This window comes from Onychostruthus taczanowskii, unplaced genomic scaffold, assembly GCF_017590055.1.
Source record: "Onychostruthus taczanowskii isolate IOZ18803 unplaced genomic scaffold, ASM1759005v1 scaffold6, whole genome shotgun sequence".
Lineage (NCBI taxonomy): Eukaryota > Metazoa > Chordata > Aves > Passeriformes > Passeridae > Onychostruthus > Onychostruthus taczanowskii.
In genome coordinates, this window is record NW_024503679.1 from 16533008 (window position 1) to 16553857 (window position 20850).

General features: G+C 43.5%; 1 protein-coding gene across 1 annotated transcript in view; it reads right to left on the reverse strand.

Annotated features, from left to right (window-relative positions):
• The window catches only part of MEGF11 (multiple EGF like domains 11), a 189742-nt gene that overhangs the window by 51412 nt on the left and 117480 nt on the right, over nucleotides 1–20850 (reverse strand). The window contains exon 9 of the mRNA XM_041418556.1: nucleotides 19625–19799. Coding sequence (XP_041274490.1) covers nucleotides 19625–19799 — 175 coding nt within the window. The remainder of the gene's footprint in view (nucleotides 1–19624; nucleotides 19800–20850) is intronic.

The following is a 20850-nucleotide window of genomic DNA, read 5'->3' on the forward strand; positions in this document are numbered from 1 at the left end:
TCCTAGAGCAGATGTTAGATCATTAAGCAAAACATCACTTACGAAGCACTAATCACAAAATATACAGTCTGAAACCGTGCAGAGATTGCTCTGCGGTTCTTGGAAAATATATTCTAAGAATAGGGTTGTTAAAAACCTAAAGGATCTCGTACGTGCTCATCTTCCACAGGTTGGCAGAGAGGAAAACGACATGGCAGGTGCATCAGACCTTTTTGATGCGTAGCTGGTACCTGCATTTGTTTTCAATTAATTTGCATGAGATTGTGACTTTAGGAAGAAGGCAGAGCAGGAGTGATGTGCGTGTCAGAGACAGGAGGCACACAGCAGAACACAGAAACGTGGCCTCCGTCCTATTTCTGCTCTAGGTGTGGGCAAAGGGAGGGAAAGGAGAATAAATACTCATATTTTACAGAAATATAGAATGCTGTAACATTGCATTCTGGTGTGCTGTATGCACTGATCAGCTTGTGTGGTTGGAAGGATAGACACAGTTCTTACTAATACTGTTCATCTGATACAACAAGGGAAATAAAATGTGAGAACAATAAGGTTTAAAGCAATTGTGGTCTAACCTCACTAATTGAGGTTTAAGCCTTAGTAAACTTACTGAGTCCCACAGCTGGGTCTACACATTAACATATACAAGGTATTTTGGCTTCCTTTTCCTCTGTGTGTAATCCTGACTTTCACATTGCAAATTAGCTCCTAAATTTACTACTTCAGTGAGTCAAACTTAAATAATTTAGTTCTATGCCAGGGAAAGTGAACCTACTACAAGATAAAAAGTAGCTCCATTGCATGGTGTGACCTGTGTCATAGCTCAGGGGAAAAGGTGTTGGTCAAAATGTATTTTTGCACGTGAGAGGCTTCACTGTTAGATAGGAGGATCCATTTATTAGGAGTGAAATGTGCACCATGTCAGCTTCCCTGTGCTGTGACAAGTACCTCCAGGAGCCTGTATATCACACAGCAGACACCCAGACAGCACAAGAAAATATGAACAGATTTCTGAGCACCATAAACCCCCATCTGCTTTGCTGGAGCAGTTCTGCCTCACACCAGGGTGACTCATCATATTTTAGACCTTTTAGAAAAACTTTGTTTCAGGAGGAAGAAAAGGAAACAGTTAACTGCTCACAAGTAAATCCTGAGAGTCTCTGATTTTTGAGTGAAGGCACTGTTTGTAAAAGATGCTATCTTTGACCTTGGTGGAGTAAAACAAGTGCCCCTGCAAAGGCCTGGCAGGAAAAGATGCTGCCTTGACAGGCAGCAAATCCAAAGCAGGCTGCCCCTCATTACCCTGCCAGCATGCCTATGGAATGAGCTCCAGGAACCCGGGCTGGCAGAGGGGCATTCAGTCTCCACGCCTAATCAATCCTCTGCCTTTCTCCTGTGTGTGACAATTAGACAGCCAATTAGTGCCACTTAGGAACCCTTATCCTGTGTGAATGAAACTCCCAACTCATTTCATGTACTACACAGAACTGCTGGTACTGCTAATAATTTCTATGACAACTGACCTTATCTGGATTTGAACTAGTGATCCAGAAGGAAAAGAAAATTCCTTTGAAAAGGAAAGGGGAGCAGAGTGATGTGGAGTTAAAATACCCCTTGGGGAGTCACATTCACTAACCACAGAACCACAGAATCATCAGGGTTAGGAGAGAGTGAAGATCATCCAATCCAACCATCAATCACCCCAAAATCATATTCCCACATCCTGACACCTCTAAAACACCATCTGGGCCAGGGCTGGAGGCAGCAGGAGGATTTCCAGTGTCTCAGCTGATGTTCTGTGACCACAGAGCAGCTGGTGTTGGGGGCAGTGCTCCCTGGCCAGGCATAACTGGACTGGATTCACTGGTTTTCTGTAATCACTTTGGATTATCCCAAAGAAAAGGGATACAACTCCCTGAAAAAGGGTTGTAGTGAGGTGGGTGTCAGTCTCTTCTCTCAGGTAACAAGTGACAGGATAATCAGGTGAGGAAATGGTCTCAAGTTGCACCAGGGGAGGTTTAGAATGGATATTAGGGAAAATTTCTTCACAGGAAGAGCTGTCCAGCATTGGAACAGGCTGTCCAGGGAAGTGGTGGAATCACCTTTCCTGAAATCTTAAAAAACATGTGGATGTGTCACTTGAGGACATGATTTAGTGAACACAGTGGTGGTGCTGGTTGATGGTTGGACTTGGTGGTCTTTGAGGCCTTTTCCAACCTTAAATATTCTGTAATTGTCACAAGGTGACCATCAGGCTGTTTATTCCAAGCCTTTGAGTGTTGGCATTTACTTTAATGTACTTGGCTTTATGGACTGACAGAGCTGGGCATTCTGGCTGCCCACCATTCACTGATGTACTTTGCAAACAAACCTTAACTGAAAAAAATACCTGGTTTAATGAGATTTCTATCCCCAGGTTTGACAAGTGAGACCTCCAGAGCTCTCTGAGTGACAACTGCCAAATACACTTAACTTCTTAATTACATAAGAGGAAAATGCACTTGAACTATAGCACTGGCTCTAAGATTTTATTAATTATAAATGCACACCTTGTTATTAACATTTTGAACTTGATTTGGGAGAATGACCTCTGAAATGAAATGCATTCAGGTACTGTTAAAGATATGTAAATTCCACCTCCCTCTCACCACCTGCCTGAGTGGATAATGCTGCAGTGTATGCATCCAGCTGTTAATGAGTTATATATTCTAATAAACTGATTTCAAATTGTGTGTATTGAATCTTCACTCTTGCAATATGGTACTTTATATTTCTATCCTATTTAGTAAAATTAATCAACAGCTGTGCTCCTTATGTTGATTATTCTTTTTTTTTTTTTTAAGATTGGGAGGTTAATGAGGATAGTGCAATGCCTGGATGTGGTATCCATGCTAGGAAGGAGTAGCTAATTCAATCAAACATATACCCCTGGAAATGTTAAAGCTATATTAGGAAATTGAGCTATAAATAACTTGGTATTTTCCATCTCTGTGTTCCAAATCAGAATGACCCATATGGACATCACAAACTTTCAGAGGTGCTTCATTTTCAATATTTTCACTTAGAAGTGCCAGTTTATCAAAATACCCCCCCAAATCTATCCACTGGGTTATTTCTAATTTCAGGGGTCAAATCTGACTTTGACATAAACAATGGAAAAATTCTTTAGGGAATGTGGGGTCAGGGCCAGCTGTGAGAAATGCCCTGCTCTGTGTAGAGCAGCACATTCCTGCTCTCTGCTCTGCATCACCCCAGCCTGGGAGAGGCCACCTCAGTGCCACCAAGGACAGGGTGTCCCACACTTCATCCCTGCTCAAAAATTACCACTGAGCCTCTTGTTTGAAATCCAGGCCTGAGGGGAGCACCCCAACATGGCAAAGATACAGGAGGGAAGTTACAATTCCTGGGACCCTAAAAGTCCCCTTGAAATCAGACTGGATGGTGGCAGTGACCTAAGCAGCCCCACCTATGACTTTCCATGCCTATAAACACTTCAGAAACATCCATTTTTGCTGGAACTGACAGCCCTTCCCAGCACCCCAAGAGCTTTGGGCATCCAGTTCTTGTTATGGTTAATTCTTCCCCATGGATTGAGGGTGAGGTCCAAGGAACCAAACTCCATTAATAACTCAGGCTGCCAGCTCACATCCATCAGCATCAAATATTAATAGACTCCGAGGGCCACAGCATCTGTCTTTCTAGATGGCAGTCAATAATCTGTCTTGTTTCTGTTCCGCAAGAGGGGAAGATTTTCCTCCACCAAAATTATTATTGTTCAATATTAGTAGAGCTTAAAGACACAATGCTGCCTTAGGTGTTGGCTATGTTAACAAGCTCTGGCTGCTTCAGAAAGTGTTTTCCCTGGATTAATGTTACCCTAACAGGTTACATTTCTTGTTTCTTTTAAAAATGCATTCCTGCTATAAGCAGTGATCAACTCCCTTAAAAATCCTTTTCTGGTGATCAATACACAAATTTGTATTTATTCCTGTGCATTTTGGATTAGGACTTCAAGTCTGAGAAATGCTTTTTGAAAGGGGAAAAAAAAAGGGTATCCCAGACCATAAAGAGAGTTAATAACCCAGCATTGGTCAACAATGTCCAGCAAAGTTTGCACCCACACCTGGTCTGTCACGAAGTTTGCTATTTAAGGATGTGAAATTAAGGATTTCAGAAGTAGCTACAATCTACAGGAATACAATTCCCTTGGAGGGCTGACGTCTGGTTCCACTGAACTCAGTGGCAAAACAGAAAATCAATTTTCAAGGCTTCCGCAATGCAGAAGAGGAACAGGATGTTATTGAACCCGGCCTCAAGTTTGCATGACAAAGACCTGGGTGACAGCTTTGCTCTGGAGGTTTTATCTGCCAGGTGCTGAAATTCCTCAACTCCCACAGGTTACTGGGGGCGACTGACAGCGCTGAAAGGCAAAATATAGGAACCTTTGGTAATCTGCAGTGAGACTCCAGCTAATCAGAGATTTCTAACACCCCATCTGATCCCTCCCTCGCCCCCTCCTCGCCAGGCTGGGCAGGTGGATCAGAGGTGCAGCCCCTGGCAGCAGCCCAGGGATGCTCCACGCTCGGTGCCCAGAGCACTGAGTGGAAAGCAGGGCACGGTGCAGAGGCTCCTGTGTGTGCTGATCCGCAGATCAGGGAGGCCAAGCGCTGCTGCTGTTTGTACCTGAGGCCTGTGTGTCCAGATAAGCTGATCAGTATGGATTTAGCACCTACAAATGTATATTTCTGTGTACACACAGCACGTGGGACACCGGTGTGCTGGGACATGGTGTCTGTGCACTGATGCAGATCACAGATACACTCCTCTATATTTACTTATTTAATTGTGACATTTACAATTAACCCTAAGTGGTTCTCCACAAACATTCCCTCAAGGTAAACATATGGTATCCAGCAACACAAACTGTCAGAACAAACTAATTTCCTTAATGGTGTTCAGTGGAAATTACCGTGCTCTTCATCAGCGGATCAGCAGCAGGGGGAAACTTTGTACTTGCACCGGGCTTGTCCTCCACCCTGGACTCAAACAATTTATTCATGACCTTACTACACAGCATCTTTAGTTTTCCAGACATAATGATGTCCTCTGGCAGAATTCCTTCCCCCTCTGGGTGTTACTAATTACTCCCTGCAGAGGCTATTATTGGTGCTAATGAAAAAATGCAGTAAAACCTTGGGGAAGGCTCCTGTGCCAAGTGTTCCGTGTGCAGGCGATTGCTGTGACTGAGCACTGACAAAAGTTCCTCTGCCCACCTTGTAACAGGATGTGATGGAGCTGTGCCGGGGTTTGATACACATCTAAAAGGACAAAATGAAACCACCAGTGATCTTATTCAGCCTCCTTTTCCCCGTGCCCTTTTCATGGGAAAGACAGGGAAGGCAGAAAGGATGGGAAAGTTTTCCTACCCTTAAAAAAGTGACTTTACAGCTCATGACTCATCCAAAGACAGAACCATTGGCAGCTTGAATGCCAGAGTCTTTCATGAAATCATCAACCCCTCCAAGAGCCATCTGCAAAGCTTTCCCCAGTCTGCACCCTGGTGACACTGCAGTTCTCTCAGCAAAACACGGAGATGCCAAGCACGGATCCCTTTGGAATGAGCAGAACTTCCCCTTTGCTTCCTATAACCCTACAGGGATTTACAAACCTTTACAAATGGATGTCAGCATTTTATGTCACCTCTGAATTTGTGCTAATATGCTAATTCACACTGTAAATTTCATAGTAAATGCCAATTCCAGAATTACTCAGCCTGATACTAATTCTTAAATTTGATGATGGATCAGAAGTATTCAGCAGAACATGCACACAAACAAAATGGAAACTTCATTTGTTATAAAGAGAGGGTAAGCAAAATATTATAAATAATGTCAATTTAAAGTACCTACAGTACTTTATTAGATACAATTTAATTTTACCTTACTGATCATAGTCTTTGCTAGCAAAGCTCAGAGTGAGAGGGGAGTAAAAGTTACCACAAAGAAACTGTAGTTGTTATTTTCCAAACTGTACAAAATCTGGTTAAATTTCATGGATTCTTTTTTTATAAACCCTGTTTTATATATTTGCTGTGGCCTTTTACAGGCATAACTCACATTACTCCCTCATTAAGGCCACAGAAGAACCAGGATCATTTGTTCTCATTTCTGGCCTCTCAGTCCCCAGAACCTCTCACTCCCTGTCTGGGTTGTTCTGTTTCCCACTGCACAGCCTCAAAATTGATCTGAGATGCATTAACAGTATATTTGGGTTACTTGTATTAAAAAAAAAAAAAAGTATGCACCCCATGGTCCCTGGGCTACAATGGGTTTCAGAGCAACAATTATCCCATTGCCCAGGCACCTTGGGAATCATTTGTCACAGCCACAGCTTGGGAGAGCCTTTGGATAGAATTTGGCTGCCTGGGGAATAATTTAAACCTATCAAAATGGGAGAACTTGTGCAGTCCCCCAGTTTGGACACCCTGCATGTGGAAAACTAGAATTAACTGGACAGGACTCATGGTTTCCAGCCCAGCAAATCCCAGCTGTGAGGGATTTTTTGTGGAGAATGCAAGGATTTGTGCATCTCAGGAGTAAGGCACTGCCTGTTGGCTCAGGGTCCTCTCACACTGGGACTCCCCTGGAAATTCATCTTTTCCAGTGGAGGGTGCACAGACTCTCACCACTCTCCTGCCCTCCAGCAGCTTGGCTCCAACGTGCTCCATGCAGCCAAAAGGAACAATGTCCTGGCACAATGAAACTGATGAATAAAAGCAGCAAATCCTGGCTTTGGGAGGGTTTTTTCCCCTCCATGAAATCCAGTGAAAACAAACACAAATAAAACCTTCATTAAAAAAATTGGATTTTGCATACTAAAAGCCAGCAAACCTGAGCTGGATTTCTGTCAGCAAGCATTATAATCCCCCTCACCACCAGGGAACAGTTTTCTAGTTTGCACTAAAACTATGCCCAATACCAGTCAGTTATCTGCAATTAAAAAAATCCATTCCTACAGTACCAGTTACCTAAACATGGTTATTAAAAAAGGAAAGAGAATTCAATAAAGAAAGCAGGCAAGAAATCCCACCCTCCCTCCCTCTTCCCGTAAATCAGGGCAGCACTTGCTGGCAAAAAAAAATCTAAACTGACTTTACAACACTTGAATATCTGCCTGGTTTAGTATTTAGGCTTAACTGCAGAGCCCTTTAGTGTCAGCAAGGCAATGAATACAGCATCATATAATTAAATGTATTCAGAAGGAAAGTAGTGTGGAGAGTACAAAAGATGATCATCAACCTCTGAACAAGAATTTTTTTTATGCAGTCAGCACTTTTCACCTAATAGAATATCACAAAACACATTTATCCAGGAGGGACCTCTCCAAACTCAGGGAATTGGATTTAGACTGGGTAAACCAGGTAGATTATCAAGGCAGGTAAATCATGTCTGTACCAGAGGGATTTCTCGTGTCCAGTGTGGGGTCAGCTGGGAAACCAGGTCCTCTCTAGTTAAAGCAATTTAAACCTGGAATTTAAACACGGAATAAGGCCACTGCAGATTTATTCAGGTGAGGCAGGGAGCAAACTCTCAGAATATTTTAAACTTAACTCTGGGGAAGCTGTAGAGTCAAACGTGTGGGGATCATTGCTCTCACTATAACCAGCTTTGATCAGCTGCTGTTTTAAAATGCTCCAAAACATATGTCCTGATCACAATTAAATATCCTCAAAGGTAAAATGGCCCAGTCATCCTGTGCATTATTTCAAGTTAGTGGGAATTATTTGCATCCCTGAGAAATAAATCTCTGGCACATCTCCATGATGTGCCCAACAAGCTACTCGTGTCCAAACTGGGGATGGAAGGTGGCTAAATGTCAAAATTCCAAACCACAGTCCTTGAATATACTGGTAAAGATTAAAAAAACCTGGGGTTTTGGCCTTTTTAAAATAAGGCATCAAAATCAGGGTTATCACTGTGGCAAAGGAAAGATTTTGACACGCTGTGTGCAGTTCCATAATTTCCTTCCCCAGATTTGGGCAGAGCATATCAGGCCTAACAGGAGCCTTTTGGAAATACAGATTAGCATTTCAGTGCCAGGCAGTGACCTTCAAAGTGGGAGCCCAGAGCTGCCTGTCAATTCTGCCCCAGCTATTTAATGGAAATACTTTTGCCTGGAAATTTGAGATGGTTTCTGGTCTATCCACACAGCCTGAGTGTCACAGTCCAAGATCCACCTTGTAAAACAGCTGTGGCCTCCTGACTTTTTTGCAATAATAAATGTGGGTTCTGGCTGTCAAGTCTGAACAGTTCTGCAAAAAGGACATCAGCTAAAACAGGAAATAAAAGGCATCATTTATACCTTCAGCCTCTATGATGTTTTCTGGCAAGAAGATCCACAGTTTAATTATAAATACAAGGGAGAAGAAACATCTTTATCTGCTTGCTTCAAACCCACTGCCTGATTTTTAATTGGGAAACTTCTTATGCTGTGATAAGTAGCAAGAATGCATTCCCTCTTCCCCTTCCCCCACGGAGTGAGAGACCTCTCACATCCCTACCCTCAGTGACCCCTTCTCTAAGCAAAATCATCCCACTGTTATTCTCATTTTATGGGAGCCATTTCACAACTTAATTACGCATTCCGTGAAAAGCACTCTCTTTGTTTTTAACCTGCTGTGCAATCATTTAATTGGTTGGCCCTTGTTCCTGGGTTATTAGAAATAGTAAATAACCATTCCTTGTTCATGTTCTGTGCACCATCCCCAGTTCCACAGATCTCTATCATGTCCCTCCTCAGCCATCTGTTTTCGGAGCCGAGTTCCCACTCATCGAGTGACTCTCTATAGAAATTGTTCCATATAAAAGATGATCTTTGTCACCATTTCCATTCTATCCTTTGTAAGCAGGAATCAGCCGAGCTGTGTGCAGTAATTTGAGACTTGGATATATTATGGATTTACACAATACCAAAAAAATGGCTTTTCCATCCTGTTTTATTCTCATCCTGATCATTCTAACTATTCTGTCAGGCACTCTGGATTAGTTTGAGTTTTTCAGGCTCATTGAGGGGTTGAGTTTTTCAGAAAACTACCCACAGTGATTGCCTGATCTCTTTCCCTGAATAGCAGGAATTAAATTAGAACTCATTTTTTGTGTATTTACTTAACATTATCTTCCTATCATCTATTACTCTACATTGTTAAATACTGAATATCAACATACCCAGTTATTCAGGAACAGGAATCTTTCCCCAGATTTGCTACTGCCTTGACAATCCCCATATTTTTGCATTATTTGCAAACTTTCTTTTAGACTTCTTCCACAACTGTATTGTGCAATTAAGGACAATGTCCAAGCATAGCTTTATACCAGTCCATCAGTGCACACCTGATGTCGTGTTCACACCCCAAAGGACTGATTCCAGGAGGAGCTAAAAGTGCTGGAAACAGCAGGAATTCTCCACTGGCCCCTTGCTATGAGCACTGGAGCCATGGAAGTAGCAATGTGGAAGGAAAACACAAAGGAACGGGGCTGATGCTGCAAACAGCTGAGGTGGACCTTGGTGCTGAGCTGCAGGATCCCCAGCTGAGAGGATCAAAGCCAAAAAACAGCATCTAAAAAGGAAAAGATGTCAAGTCTAAGCTAATGGGTTTTGTGATGTAATTCTGAAAAGCTGGTAAATAACCAGGTTACCACACACAGTCAGATGAGAGAGATCCCCTTCAAACTCTCGTTCCTAAATCAAAACCCTATGGCAAAAGAGTTTGAGATCTGGTAAAATTTCATTTGCTCTTTGGCATAAGAAAACAAAATTAGGATTTTTCATTTGTCATGTTTGATTGTGAAAGACAAAGTCTTTGACAGCACTGTTGAACAGAAATAAAATGCAAAACTAACTTATAATTTAAATCCTGTCCTTAGGATGTTTTAATGAAGTCAGTTTGCAATTTGAACTACCAGGAGAGTCAGCTACCAACACTTTCATGCACAGAACCATAGATAGTGTGGATAAAGATATATACATTTGGAAGCCTAATAGATGAAAGGAGGCACTGCTATTGGCAAGCAGTTCATCCCTCTGCAAAATTCAGATCAAATAACTCAGTCTGAGCAGAATATTGAGCTCCACTGGCTCTGAATGAGGCTACAGGAAGAGAAATGCAATTTGACACAGCCACATTGCCAATTAAGGATAAAACACATGAAATATGTCAACTAGCAACAAAGGCAGAGGCTTTCAGGCTTTCTGTACCAAGTTGGTTCCTTTGGACCCACTTAGGAAAACTTTGGAGTTATTCGGGTAAATAAAACTGCAGCAGAGCCCAGTAAAAGTAAATACGAGAAGAAAGAGAAGACCTGGGACTTGCTCAGAGTTCTTATCACATTACAAACTCTGTGTGTGAGTGAATACCTTCTCATTAGGAGAGACAGACACTGAGGCAAACCCCCTTCTTGTGTACCTGGGACAATCCCACTGAAGGCAGCAGTTGTGTTCAGGTAAACTTGGGCTGGCAAAGCAGAATTTGAGCTGTCACAGACAATTTCTGGAGCTTGTGCATTGACAAGAGAGTGAGCAGAGAAAAATGAAATGGAATAGCTCATAAAAGGCTCTGAAAAGTTCCACTGAATTCAAAGAAAGGTCTGCAGTTTGCACAGCTGAGCGGGAGCCACTGTGTCCTGCGCATTCAGTGACCTTGTTAAACACTGCGGTACAGCAGTTCACCTGCTCCAAAGCATCCACCAAATGCCCTGAGGCAGGGGCAGAGCCTTTGTTCCTGCCCTTGCAGCCGGGTGCTGACAGGGGCACTGCAGGCTTTGGGAGAGCACAGGGGCACTGCAGGATTTGGGGAGCACAGGGGCACTGCAGGCTTTGGGGAGCACAGAGGCACTGCAGGCTTTGGGGGAGCACAGGGGCACTGCAGGATTTGGGGAGCACAGGGGCACTGCAGGCTGTGAGAGAGCACAGGGGCACTGCAGGCTGTGAGAGCACAGGGGCACTGCAGGCTGTGAGAGAGCACAGGGGCACTGCAGGCTGTGAGAGAGCACAGGGGCACTGCAGGCTGTGAGAGCACAGAGGCACTGCAGGCTTTGGGGGAGCACAGGGGCACTGCAGGCGGTGAGAGAGCACAGGGGCACTGCAGGCGGTGAGAGAGCACAGGGGCACTGCAGGCGGTGAGAGAGCACAGGGGCACTGCAGGCGGTGAGAGAGCACAGGGGCACTGCAGGCGGTGAGAGAGCACAGGGGCACTGCAGGCGGTGAGAGAGCACAGGGGCACTGCAGGTTCTGCTGCTCCTGCAGAAATCCCTAATTGGTCCAGAGGAGCTCGGGGGCAGAACAGCACCAGGCCTGACTGACAGCACTGATATGAAAACCTCTATAAAATTGATATAAAACACTGATATCAAAATCAATAGGGGAGCGGCTCGGTCTGAATGCCTGGAATACACAGGTGGCTTCCCCATAATGATCTTCCCTGTTGGCACTGGAATGGAGATTATGTCCTCCTGTAATTCATCAGAGCCAGGAGAATACATTTGTGAGTAGCTCCTGAAATCCTGGCTTAGCCCACATCCAGCTCCCTTGCACTGAGGTGATGTCCATTGTTCCCTGAATGACTTGTGGCAGTGTCACCTCACAGCTGGACTGAGTTTCCAACTTCACCTGCCATCTGGGAAAGGTCAGGACAAGCTGTGTGGCTCACAGCGTTCACGAGGGGTGCTGCTCCAAAACTCTCAGTACCTGTGCTCTTTGTCCCCAGAAAAAGCCCTACAGGGACCTTGAGATGGATCACACAGCCACATCACCAGGCTTGACCTGAAGCAATGGTTTGTGAAGGGAAAATGGTAAAAAGGCTCAATGTGCCAGCAAATTTGCTGGTGGCTGCTGATAGAAATGGGGATTGTGATGTACACACTGATCCACAGGGAGCTGGACTGAGACCAAGTCATTCCTTGCAGGGCACTGCACAGCTAAGGGAAGATCATTCTCAGTCTGTACTGATCACACCGAGTAGTTTTGGGATGAAAAATTTTATAGTCTGTTATTAGCCCAAATGGACTACAAAAAAAATCAAAGCACAGCCCTTGCACACACACAAATATGTTCTTTTGTATGCACTGAGAAGTGGGTAAGAAAATTCAAATGCCATCAGTGAAAAGGGACATGAAGGTGTGATTCAGAGGCAGTTTTCATCTGCTCTGTAACGGTGCAAAAATCTTAGTAAGTGCAAATGATCTGTGATCAGCTCTATTTGTGTGGAAAATGTACCAAAACATTGTGTGTGAGATGTTTTGATTTCTGTTTGTAGACTCAGACCTTCCAACTTGCAGCCCAGATAACAGGAAAACTTCTGTCCAATGGGAAAATGTCAGTTCCTTCATTTGAAAAACATTTTCCTAGCTCACTCTTGGGTTGTATGGAACAGAGAGGCTTTGTTGCCTGCTTGAGATCCACTTGTTCCACATCCACTTGTGAAGTAATTTGTAAGCTTCAAAAAACAATCAGCTGAGCTTTCAGACTTATCTCTCTCTAGAAGATACCAAGAAAATGCAAATTCAAAGGAGAGTACATTCCTCAGAGACCAAAACCAGGAAAGAGGGATCTGGGATGCAGCCATAGTTAGTGTAGGGGGCCAGGTTGTGTTGTTCTGGCTGACTGATTTTTATCTTTATTCACTTTTTAAATACCAGGTGAATATAATTTTTTACTTTCATCATGGTTTTCCACAGCACAGCTACATCTTCCATTTTTTAAGGTTACTTTAGTTGAATTTCCCATATCTCTGCCTTTCACATCACCTCCAGACCTAAAACTGACAGTGATATCTGTTATCAAAGAGACTGCATTTCCTTCTTGCTGGCTTTCACAAAAAGAGCCTCTCAAAACTGCTCAGAGCACTCTGAATCTGCCAGGTTTCTTTGGTGGCTCTTCAGCTGCATCTCACTGCTCTCTGTACCCGAGCAGGGACTTTCTTTTTTGAGCTGTTTCTGGGATCACCAGGACAGTCCTCCTGGCTGGCTTGGTCTTTCCCCTGTCTATGTCTCTTTACTTCAGGGATAGCTGAGGAATTAGTCAGGGCTACAGTGGGATATTCCCAATCTTCTTAAAATTAACTCTGCTAAGAACTTTTGGATAACTGAGGTGAAACAAAGGAAAAAAAAAAACCAAAACAATAACCATGAAAGAGTTCAAAGGCTGGGAGAATTGAAATCAGTTTCTTCTATGTCTTGACTTAATATTCAACTTTTGCTCAGGCAGGCAAAACCCAAAACCCTTTTCTTTTTTAGGGAATGTGATCCATGGCACTTTGAACCTGGTTATGCAGTCAGGGGATGAAGAGAGTCTGAGGTCCCTGAGCCCACCTGAGTGTTCTTGGCCAGGTAAAGCATCAAAGGAGACCTGGCAGCGATGCTGCAGCAGGGCAGGAGAGGCCAGAGGACAGAGGATAGAAATCAGTGGCAAACAAGGCTCTTGTAGCTCCACAACTTCTAAGACAACTTGTTTTACTTTCATTATCAATTAATAATTCATGCCCTGCCAGCTGCAGGCTGTGCTCAGACCCACATGCACAGTGAGGGTGCCTCTCCTCCTCACCTCTGCCTCTGCTCCTCGCCCTTCTCTGTGGGTTTGAGGCATTGGGTCATGGACACAAATGGGAAACCAGAGAGGAGAAAATGCATCTTCCCCCTGCACCCAGGTAATTCATGAAACCAGACCCTGCAACCCATTCCTGTTGCCTGTGATACTCCAGTTAATTGGACAACTGCTGTGCCAGGAAACCTCTCCCCCACCTACAGCAAGTAAAATTTATACTGGTGGCTGGTAACAAGAACATCTTGATAAAATGGTTGAATTTATTTTATACCTAGAAATGAAAAGAGCTCTTAACAAAGGGGGGTAACTGATATGCTCGGTAAATCAAGGATAAAAGGACACAGGCTCTATTGAAGATTTTTTCCCCTCGTCTTTTCTTTTTAAACCTTTTGATGAGGTGCCCTGTTGCTCTGCGATGAGCTTCTACTGAAGTACTTTTGGAATTATCTCAAAGAGAAATGGATCATTTAAATGAGTTAAAGCCCCCAAACCAGATCCTCTATCTCCAGCCTTACGTTCATTTTTTATATTAAGCATTTTGTGAAATTTATAAAATAATTTTACTACCGAACCATGGGCTTATAACACAAAGAAGTCTCATCCATTTTTCCCCCTGCTTCCTTGTGAAGTGGTGAAGAATGATACATTTAGAATAAAGATGAAAGTTAGTATGTAGAAGAGAGGGAATACTCTGATAAATTTGTACCTTGTGTGTTTAGAAAACACCTACAGGCAATGATGCTTCCAATTTCTCCAGACCTGCCTGGGACTTGGGTCCTTCAGGGAAAATTCAATTGAAGATAAGATAAGGTGCTCCTCTGTATTTACTCTGGTTTTTTCTTTTAGACAAGAGAGAGAATTTTAAAGGTGTAGGACAGGAGAACAGGCTTCCACTTCTTAATATAAAGATAAAGATTGTTTTTTCTCTCCTCTATGCTATTTTTAGGGAACAAGAGATATGGTATGTGCCAGAAGGAAACCTGTTAGAGCTGGAATATTCAAGAGACTGGACCTCTAAGTGTTTATGACCTCTAAAGGACCATAATCATGGTCCTTCTCATTCTATGGAACAGTAAATTGGTCATTTTACTCAGTGAGTAGGCACAGAGCAGGCTAAGACTGGTCTGAGTCTGCGTGTGGGTGTTTGTACTGACCAAGAGATTATTCACTGCAAAATTTGGTGTGCATTTGCTGTGCATTTGAATAGCTTTACAGCACTATAATTTATACTTATTTTACTAAGTGCTCAAGCTACTGTTCATTGTGTGCTACAAGGGCTGACTTTTACTCAGTGTGCAGGTAGGTTGTAAAGTTTTACTCTGATGTAAACCCTGGGAACAATTTGTACCCCTATGGTAGAAAAAGCATTATGTTGAGAAATTCAAGCATGCCAGACAAAATTATGGACTTACAGACCCAAATGATGCCTGTGTCTCAGTACTTAAGTGCCCAGATTCCCACTGAGCCCAGCCAGAGATCCATACACATAAGCACCTCTATAAGGATATATTTGAAAGGCATTAATTGTGCTTTAAAAATGCAATTTTGATACAATGCAAACAGAAGATGCAAATACCTATAGATGCACAGCACTGGGATAAATCTTGGAAAGCTTTAGGGAATCCAAGAGCCATTCCAAAAGCTGAAAATTCTTCTAGTAAGAGATCACCACTGCTGTAGTTTCCATACTTTGCAGCATGTGATTGGCTTGTGTGGGATCTACCAATATAGTGAAGAAATAGAGAAATGTCAAAATGGATTCTTTTATTTTGGTGATGAAGTGCTTGCTCTGCTTGCCAGCATGCAGGGTTCAATAAAAGCAGACAGGTCTTCAAAAAATAGCAGCATAAATAGATGAACTCTTTAAAGTAATATAAGTTCTGTCATCTGGATGTGAAATATAGACCTAAGTGCCCGCCAAAGTAAAAGCTGACCACACATTCCACAGAGAAGTGTTAAAAGTTTTCTCGGAGTGTCTTGGGCTGAGAAATGTTTTAACTACATCTCTCCTTGCCACAACACACAGAATGCAAGCATTTGAAGTTAAACCCATTTTTCAAAAGAAGAAAACAAAGAATCCATAAAGAAACAAAGGCATAGCACGGGATGAGGTCTCTAGATAGCCACTGCTTTCAGGGAAGCTGCAATTAGCTGTGCAATGGAGAAGGTGAGGTTACTTGTATCTAAATAGCATTTATAATGATTTCAGCAGCTAAAATGCTGATAGGTATGTGCAGGGGGTTGGTTTCAAGATTTCCTTGTGAGACACAAGGTCAGGATTCCTGTGGTCTCCTGTCATATTTAATTCATATCCTCTGGCCTTCTCCACCACGTTTATTGAATTACGGGAATAAAATTCAATGAACCAAAAACAAAAGAAGAGAGAGAGGACATGGCAAGTCCTGCTTTCTTTTATGTCCCTCCTGCACACCTGAGTTCAGTGGACTTATAGGAGAACATGTTGGAGCAGAATTTGGAAGGAGGGGGATGTACAAGTTAGTATAACCCCTCTCACCACCCCCATAATTTATCCAGATAATTTATTACAAGCAGCAGCCATTTCCACATGGGAGCGAGGATCCAATTTCTACCATTCAAGACTCTCCCCTGGTGCTTTTTAGGGCTGATCTGTGCACTCCCCGTGTGTGTTTGCCAGGTTCCTTCTGGTCACAAACGAGATGGCAGCAGAACAGCTTTACAGAACCATTCTTCAGAAAAGCATTTTGGCAATTCATCACTTCAGTTCTAAGAGGAAACCCTCAAATATGTTAAAAGTCCCAGTTGGAGGGAAGTGCCCTCTTGGTGTGCTTGTAATGATGATTCCCTGCAATCATCTGAGTCAAACTGATACAGCCTTTACAATCCTTTACAAGTGGGATGCAGGAAGCAAAGCATTCCCAACAAGCCTGTGGAGCAATGGGGAGTAGGTCTGTGATTTTGGGGAGGATTTTATTGTGTCTCCTCTACCATTATCCTGTTTTCATTGCCCTGCGTGCTGCCTCCAAGAACTGCCTGGTTTGGGCTGTGGATGCCTCAGTCAGATCCATACCCAGGTCTGCCAGGTGGTTCAGAACCCGCAGAGGTAAAACAGAGCCATCCCCCCAGGGGATCCCAGCAGCACCTCACACAAATACCCTGGTACCCAATAACAGCTTTACAACGTTGTCATTTGGGTTTGGAGCCAGACATATGCAAATCTGCTATTGAGTCCGACCCAAAACATTTGCAGAAAAAATAAGACAGAAGATGTTTTGAAACTCTATCCTAAACTGCAAGCTCACCACTATTTAGCTTGGGCATTTTAATTTTTGGAAATGTCACAGCTAATAAATAATGTATTTTCTTTAAGCTACCATATACATTTTTATTTTACAACTTGCATCTTCTTGAATTTTCAACAATTAAGTGTTCTCCTCACGTACATGGCAGCCTATGGGATGGCTGCCTTTTCACTTAATACATTTAATAAAGGTGACCAGATGCTTTGTGTTTTTAATGGCTTGTTCTGCATCCCAACAAAATGTCCCTGTTTTGGCTATGAGAGCAGATGATTCATCCTGAAACCCAGCCCAGCTGTCCTGACACAGGCAGGGCGAGTTAAAAACCCACCATCTGTGCTGGAGGAGTGGGCAGGAGGAGTGCTTTGTCAGGAAAACACTGTCCTTCCTTGAGCACTGCATATTCCAGTCAGCCAATAATCCTAAACTCCTGTGGGTCCAACCCCTCTCCCTTTGCAGATAAATTCAGTAGTTATATCCTATCTCCCTCCATTTTTCCTTCCTTTCCCCCTTCCTGAGCAGCCCCTCAGACTGCTTTGCCGTAGTGTCATGTGTAGATCAAACATTGCTCTAAAATGTAAGATGTTGCTCCTGGTTTTATTCTTTCCAATTATGTGGCAAAATTCCTGCCCGTGTGGCTGCTTCAGCCAAGCCTCACACTAATAAAAGTAAGAGGGATTAATTTCTGGCTTTTGTGAATAATTAGCTGTGCTCAGCCCTGCGTTAGCAGCACTGCACTGCCAGCTCTGCCAGAGGACACATCCTGAGCTCGGAACCGGCTCGCCCAATTCAAGGGCAAAGCTCAACCCCCAGGCAGAGCTCCCCTGCTGCCTCAGCCAGAGCCAGGCAGGAATACCTGAAGGGAAAGCCTAGCTTGGAGTGTGTCATTGGGATAAGGCACTTCCAGCCTGGTTCTGGCCCCACAACCTTTTCTAGCTCCCTCCTCCCTGCCTGGAGCATCCTGGCAGGATAACACCCTGGGGTGGGAGGGGAAGGTTCCCAGCAACTTTTCTGCACAGACTGTGTTCTGCAGCACTTGAAAGAACCATTGCAGCTCATCTGGCATGCACACCAATGACAAATATGCTTCAGAGGCAATAAATTAGCAATTTCAAGGCTTTACTTCCCCTCATGGACTAATTGCCAGAGATTATAGTATATTATGTGAGAGCAATGATACTAATGCCTAAATATGCTTCAGTGATTATAGAGCTATCCTCAATAACCAAGCTGTTTAAATGTCAATGCAAGAAAGCTCTTTATTATGAGATTAAATATTATTTTGAAGCAATGCAATAGGAATTTCCCAGGCTTTCTGCCTCCACTAATGCTGCCTTGGGGCAATGTATATTGGACAAGGTATGCTTTTTTAAATTGTGTACAGTAAAGAGTCCCTAAATGCATTTGTGCTGCAAATTTGGACAGCATTCCTAATAAGTAGGATCTTGGCATCGTTTTATTCTGTAGCTGTTACTAACATGCTGCTGCCTTCTTCCTTCCTCCACTTGTGTATCAACTACTGTATAGAGAAGATAAATTCTTGTTTTCTATTTGTGGAGCTGGGAATCAAACCTCAAAGACCTTTATTTCCCCCTCCCCCCCACCCCTGCCCCCATCTATAAGTACCATTATCTTGCACAGATGCTTTGGAGTCCAGCCCCTCACACCTAAATAAATCTGTTAATACCTGGCATTGAGACAACTCCTGGAAATTGCACAGCTCTGCTGATGCCAGTTGGAGATCACAAGATCAGGTGTAGAATTAGAATGAAGAGAGGCAAAAAAGTCTTTGGCATCCCACTAATCTCATACAGGACCTCCCCACTATGGATCCATCCCAACTGTGCAGCCTGTCCCTTGATTTCTAGTGAACTTAGTAATTATAACTCATAATTGTTATAATAGTACAGAAAATATAGATAGGCCTGTGGGGACAGATCATGTAGAATGAAGGACAGAGAAAGCCAACTTTTTGCGAAGTTTGATGGAATTCTCTCTTTAAAGTATTTTTTTTCCTTCAGGAAGTATTGTTTCTTAAACACAGCCTGCATTTCTCCTTTGTGGTGTGCTCCTGAAGAGGAGGACCTTCATCTACAGATAACCAGGGAACTTCTGGCAAGAATTCCATTCTTCCCAGCCTTAGCAGGACTGGACTCCTGGATCCATTTCCCAATACTTTCTGCTGCAGCCTGGCAATTGTTAACTCTGAAGTTTTGATGTTTTCATCTTGGCTGGTTTCTTCAGCCATTTTACATCTCAATGATAAAATGCAATGCTTGTTTACCTCAGAATGTCTGAAGCTCTTTCTGATGCTCGGTAAAAGACACCTGCCACACAGGCTCAGAAAAGACATAAATTGCTCTATCATTTGTAACATTTTAAAATATCTTCATCTATTAAAATCACAGTGTGACTGACAAGGAACATGCTGAATGGCCATGAGAATTCTTTCTCTGCTCTTCCAGGCAGACAATAATCTGACATCTTTTTTGTTATGTCTTGACTTAGAATATGCTATGGGAAAGCATATCTTTATAACAGTAATAAAGTTAGAACAGATATGTTAACTAAACAACCAGCAGCCACAGATTGACACTGCCCAGAGGACAGTAGTGTGGACTTAGCACAGAATGGCCGAAAATGACACACGTTTGGCTGCTCTGATGCAAATATTATTTCAAATCAGATTAAACCCCTCTTTTATTTTTTGCAGCCACTTTATGAAAGCCCTCCCCATGCCCAGCCCCACTCACCATGAAGCCTGGGGCGCAGATGCAGCTGCCAGTGATGCTGTCACAGTCGGCCCCGTTGTGGCAGGGACAGGGCACCTGGCAGCCCTTGCCGTAGTAGCCCACGGGACACGTCTCGTTGCAGTAGAGCCCAGCCCAGCCAGCCTTGCAGCTGCACTCCCCAGACAGAGGATGGCAACTAATGAAGAGACAGATGTTAATGAGATGTGGGCAGGAAGGAAAAACACAGCCCAGAACGTTTCACGTGTCACACTATGAGCAGGACAAGCTTGGAAACTCTTCAGAGTGGTGGATATGGGCAGCTGTATAATTTGGGACACGAATAGAGAATCTGGTGCTAAATAGCCCAGCATTTCCAAACATTTGGGAACTGCCACAGCACTGGGTAGTTTACACCTTGAAGTTTATGCTCGTCCATTCTCAAATCAGTGTGACTTGGATTACTGGCATCAACCACATCATTAATCCTTACAAGCTGCAGGACAGGTATGTGCTGCACTATTTGGCTGTAATGCAGCCAGCTAAAGAAGTTCAGGGATAGGAGGAGTTCCAGTGGGTGGAGGAATGCAATCAAGAGAGCTGTGAAGACAAACCTGAGTTCAAGGGCACAGCATTTCTATTCTATTCTATTCTATTCTATTCTATTCTATTCTATTCTATTCTATTCTATTTCTGTCCCATCCCATCCCATCCCATCCCACTGTCATTTGTGTTTTAAAAGTGAGTGCCACATCAGCAGAACTTTCCAGCAGGAACAGCTAGAAACGGAATTGCTTTGGAAGGGAAAACTCTCCTTGGAAGAAGAGTTTTGCAGGGAATATTCAGCCATAGTGACCAGAACTGATCAGCACCTGGAGCTTTGGGATTTACTCGGGACAGGAGTTAACAGGAGCCCTGGGACTAAGTCACAGCTGTGCAGGGAAATGAGTCAAGTTCCTTTTCGCTGCATAATGAACAACATGAATCCTCTGGCTTTCATTTCTATTCAGTCAATTCCACACTGTTGTGAGAGCACAGGGAGAGACAAGGAGAAAGGAGAATTGAGCCCCAAAGAGGGGACAATGCCCAGTCCCTCTGCATCCCTAGGTGGAACATGCATCCCTCTGTTCCTCCTGCATGAAACTGTTTATCTTTATTGGCATTTTTCTTCCTCGAGGTTTCCTCTGGGCACCACCTTCCCACAGCAGGAGGCTGGGGCAGGGAGAGGAGGAGAAGGAAGGCTGGAGATG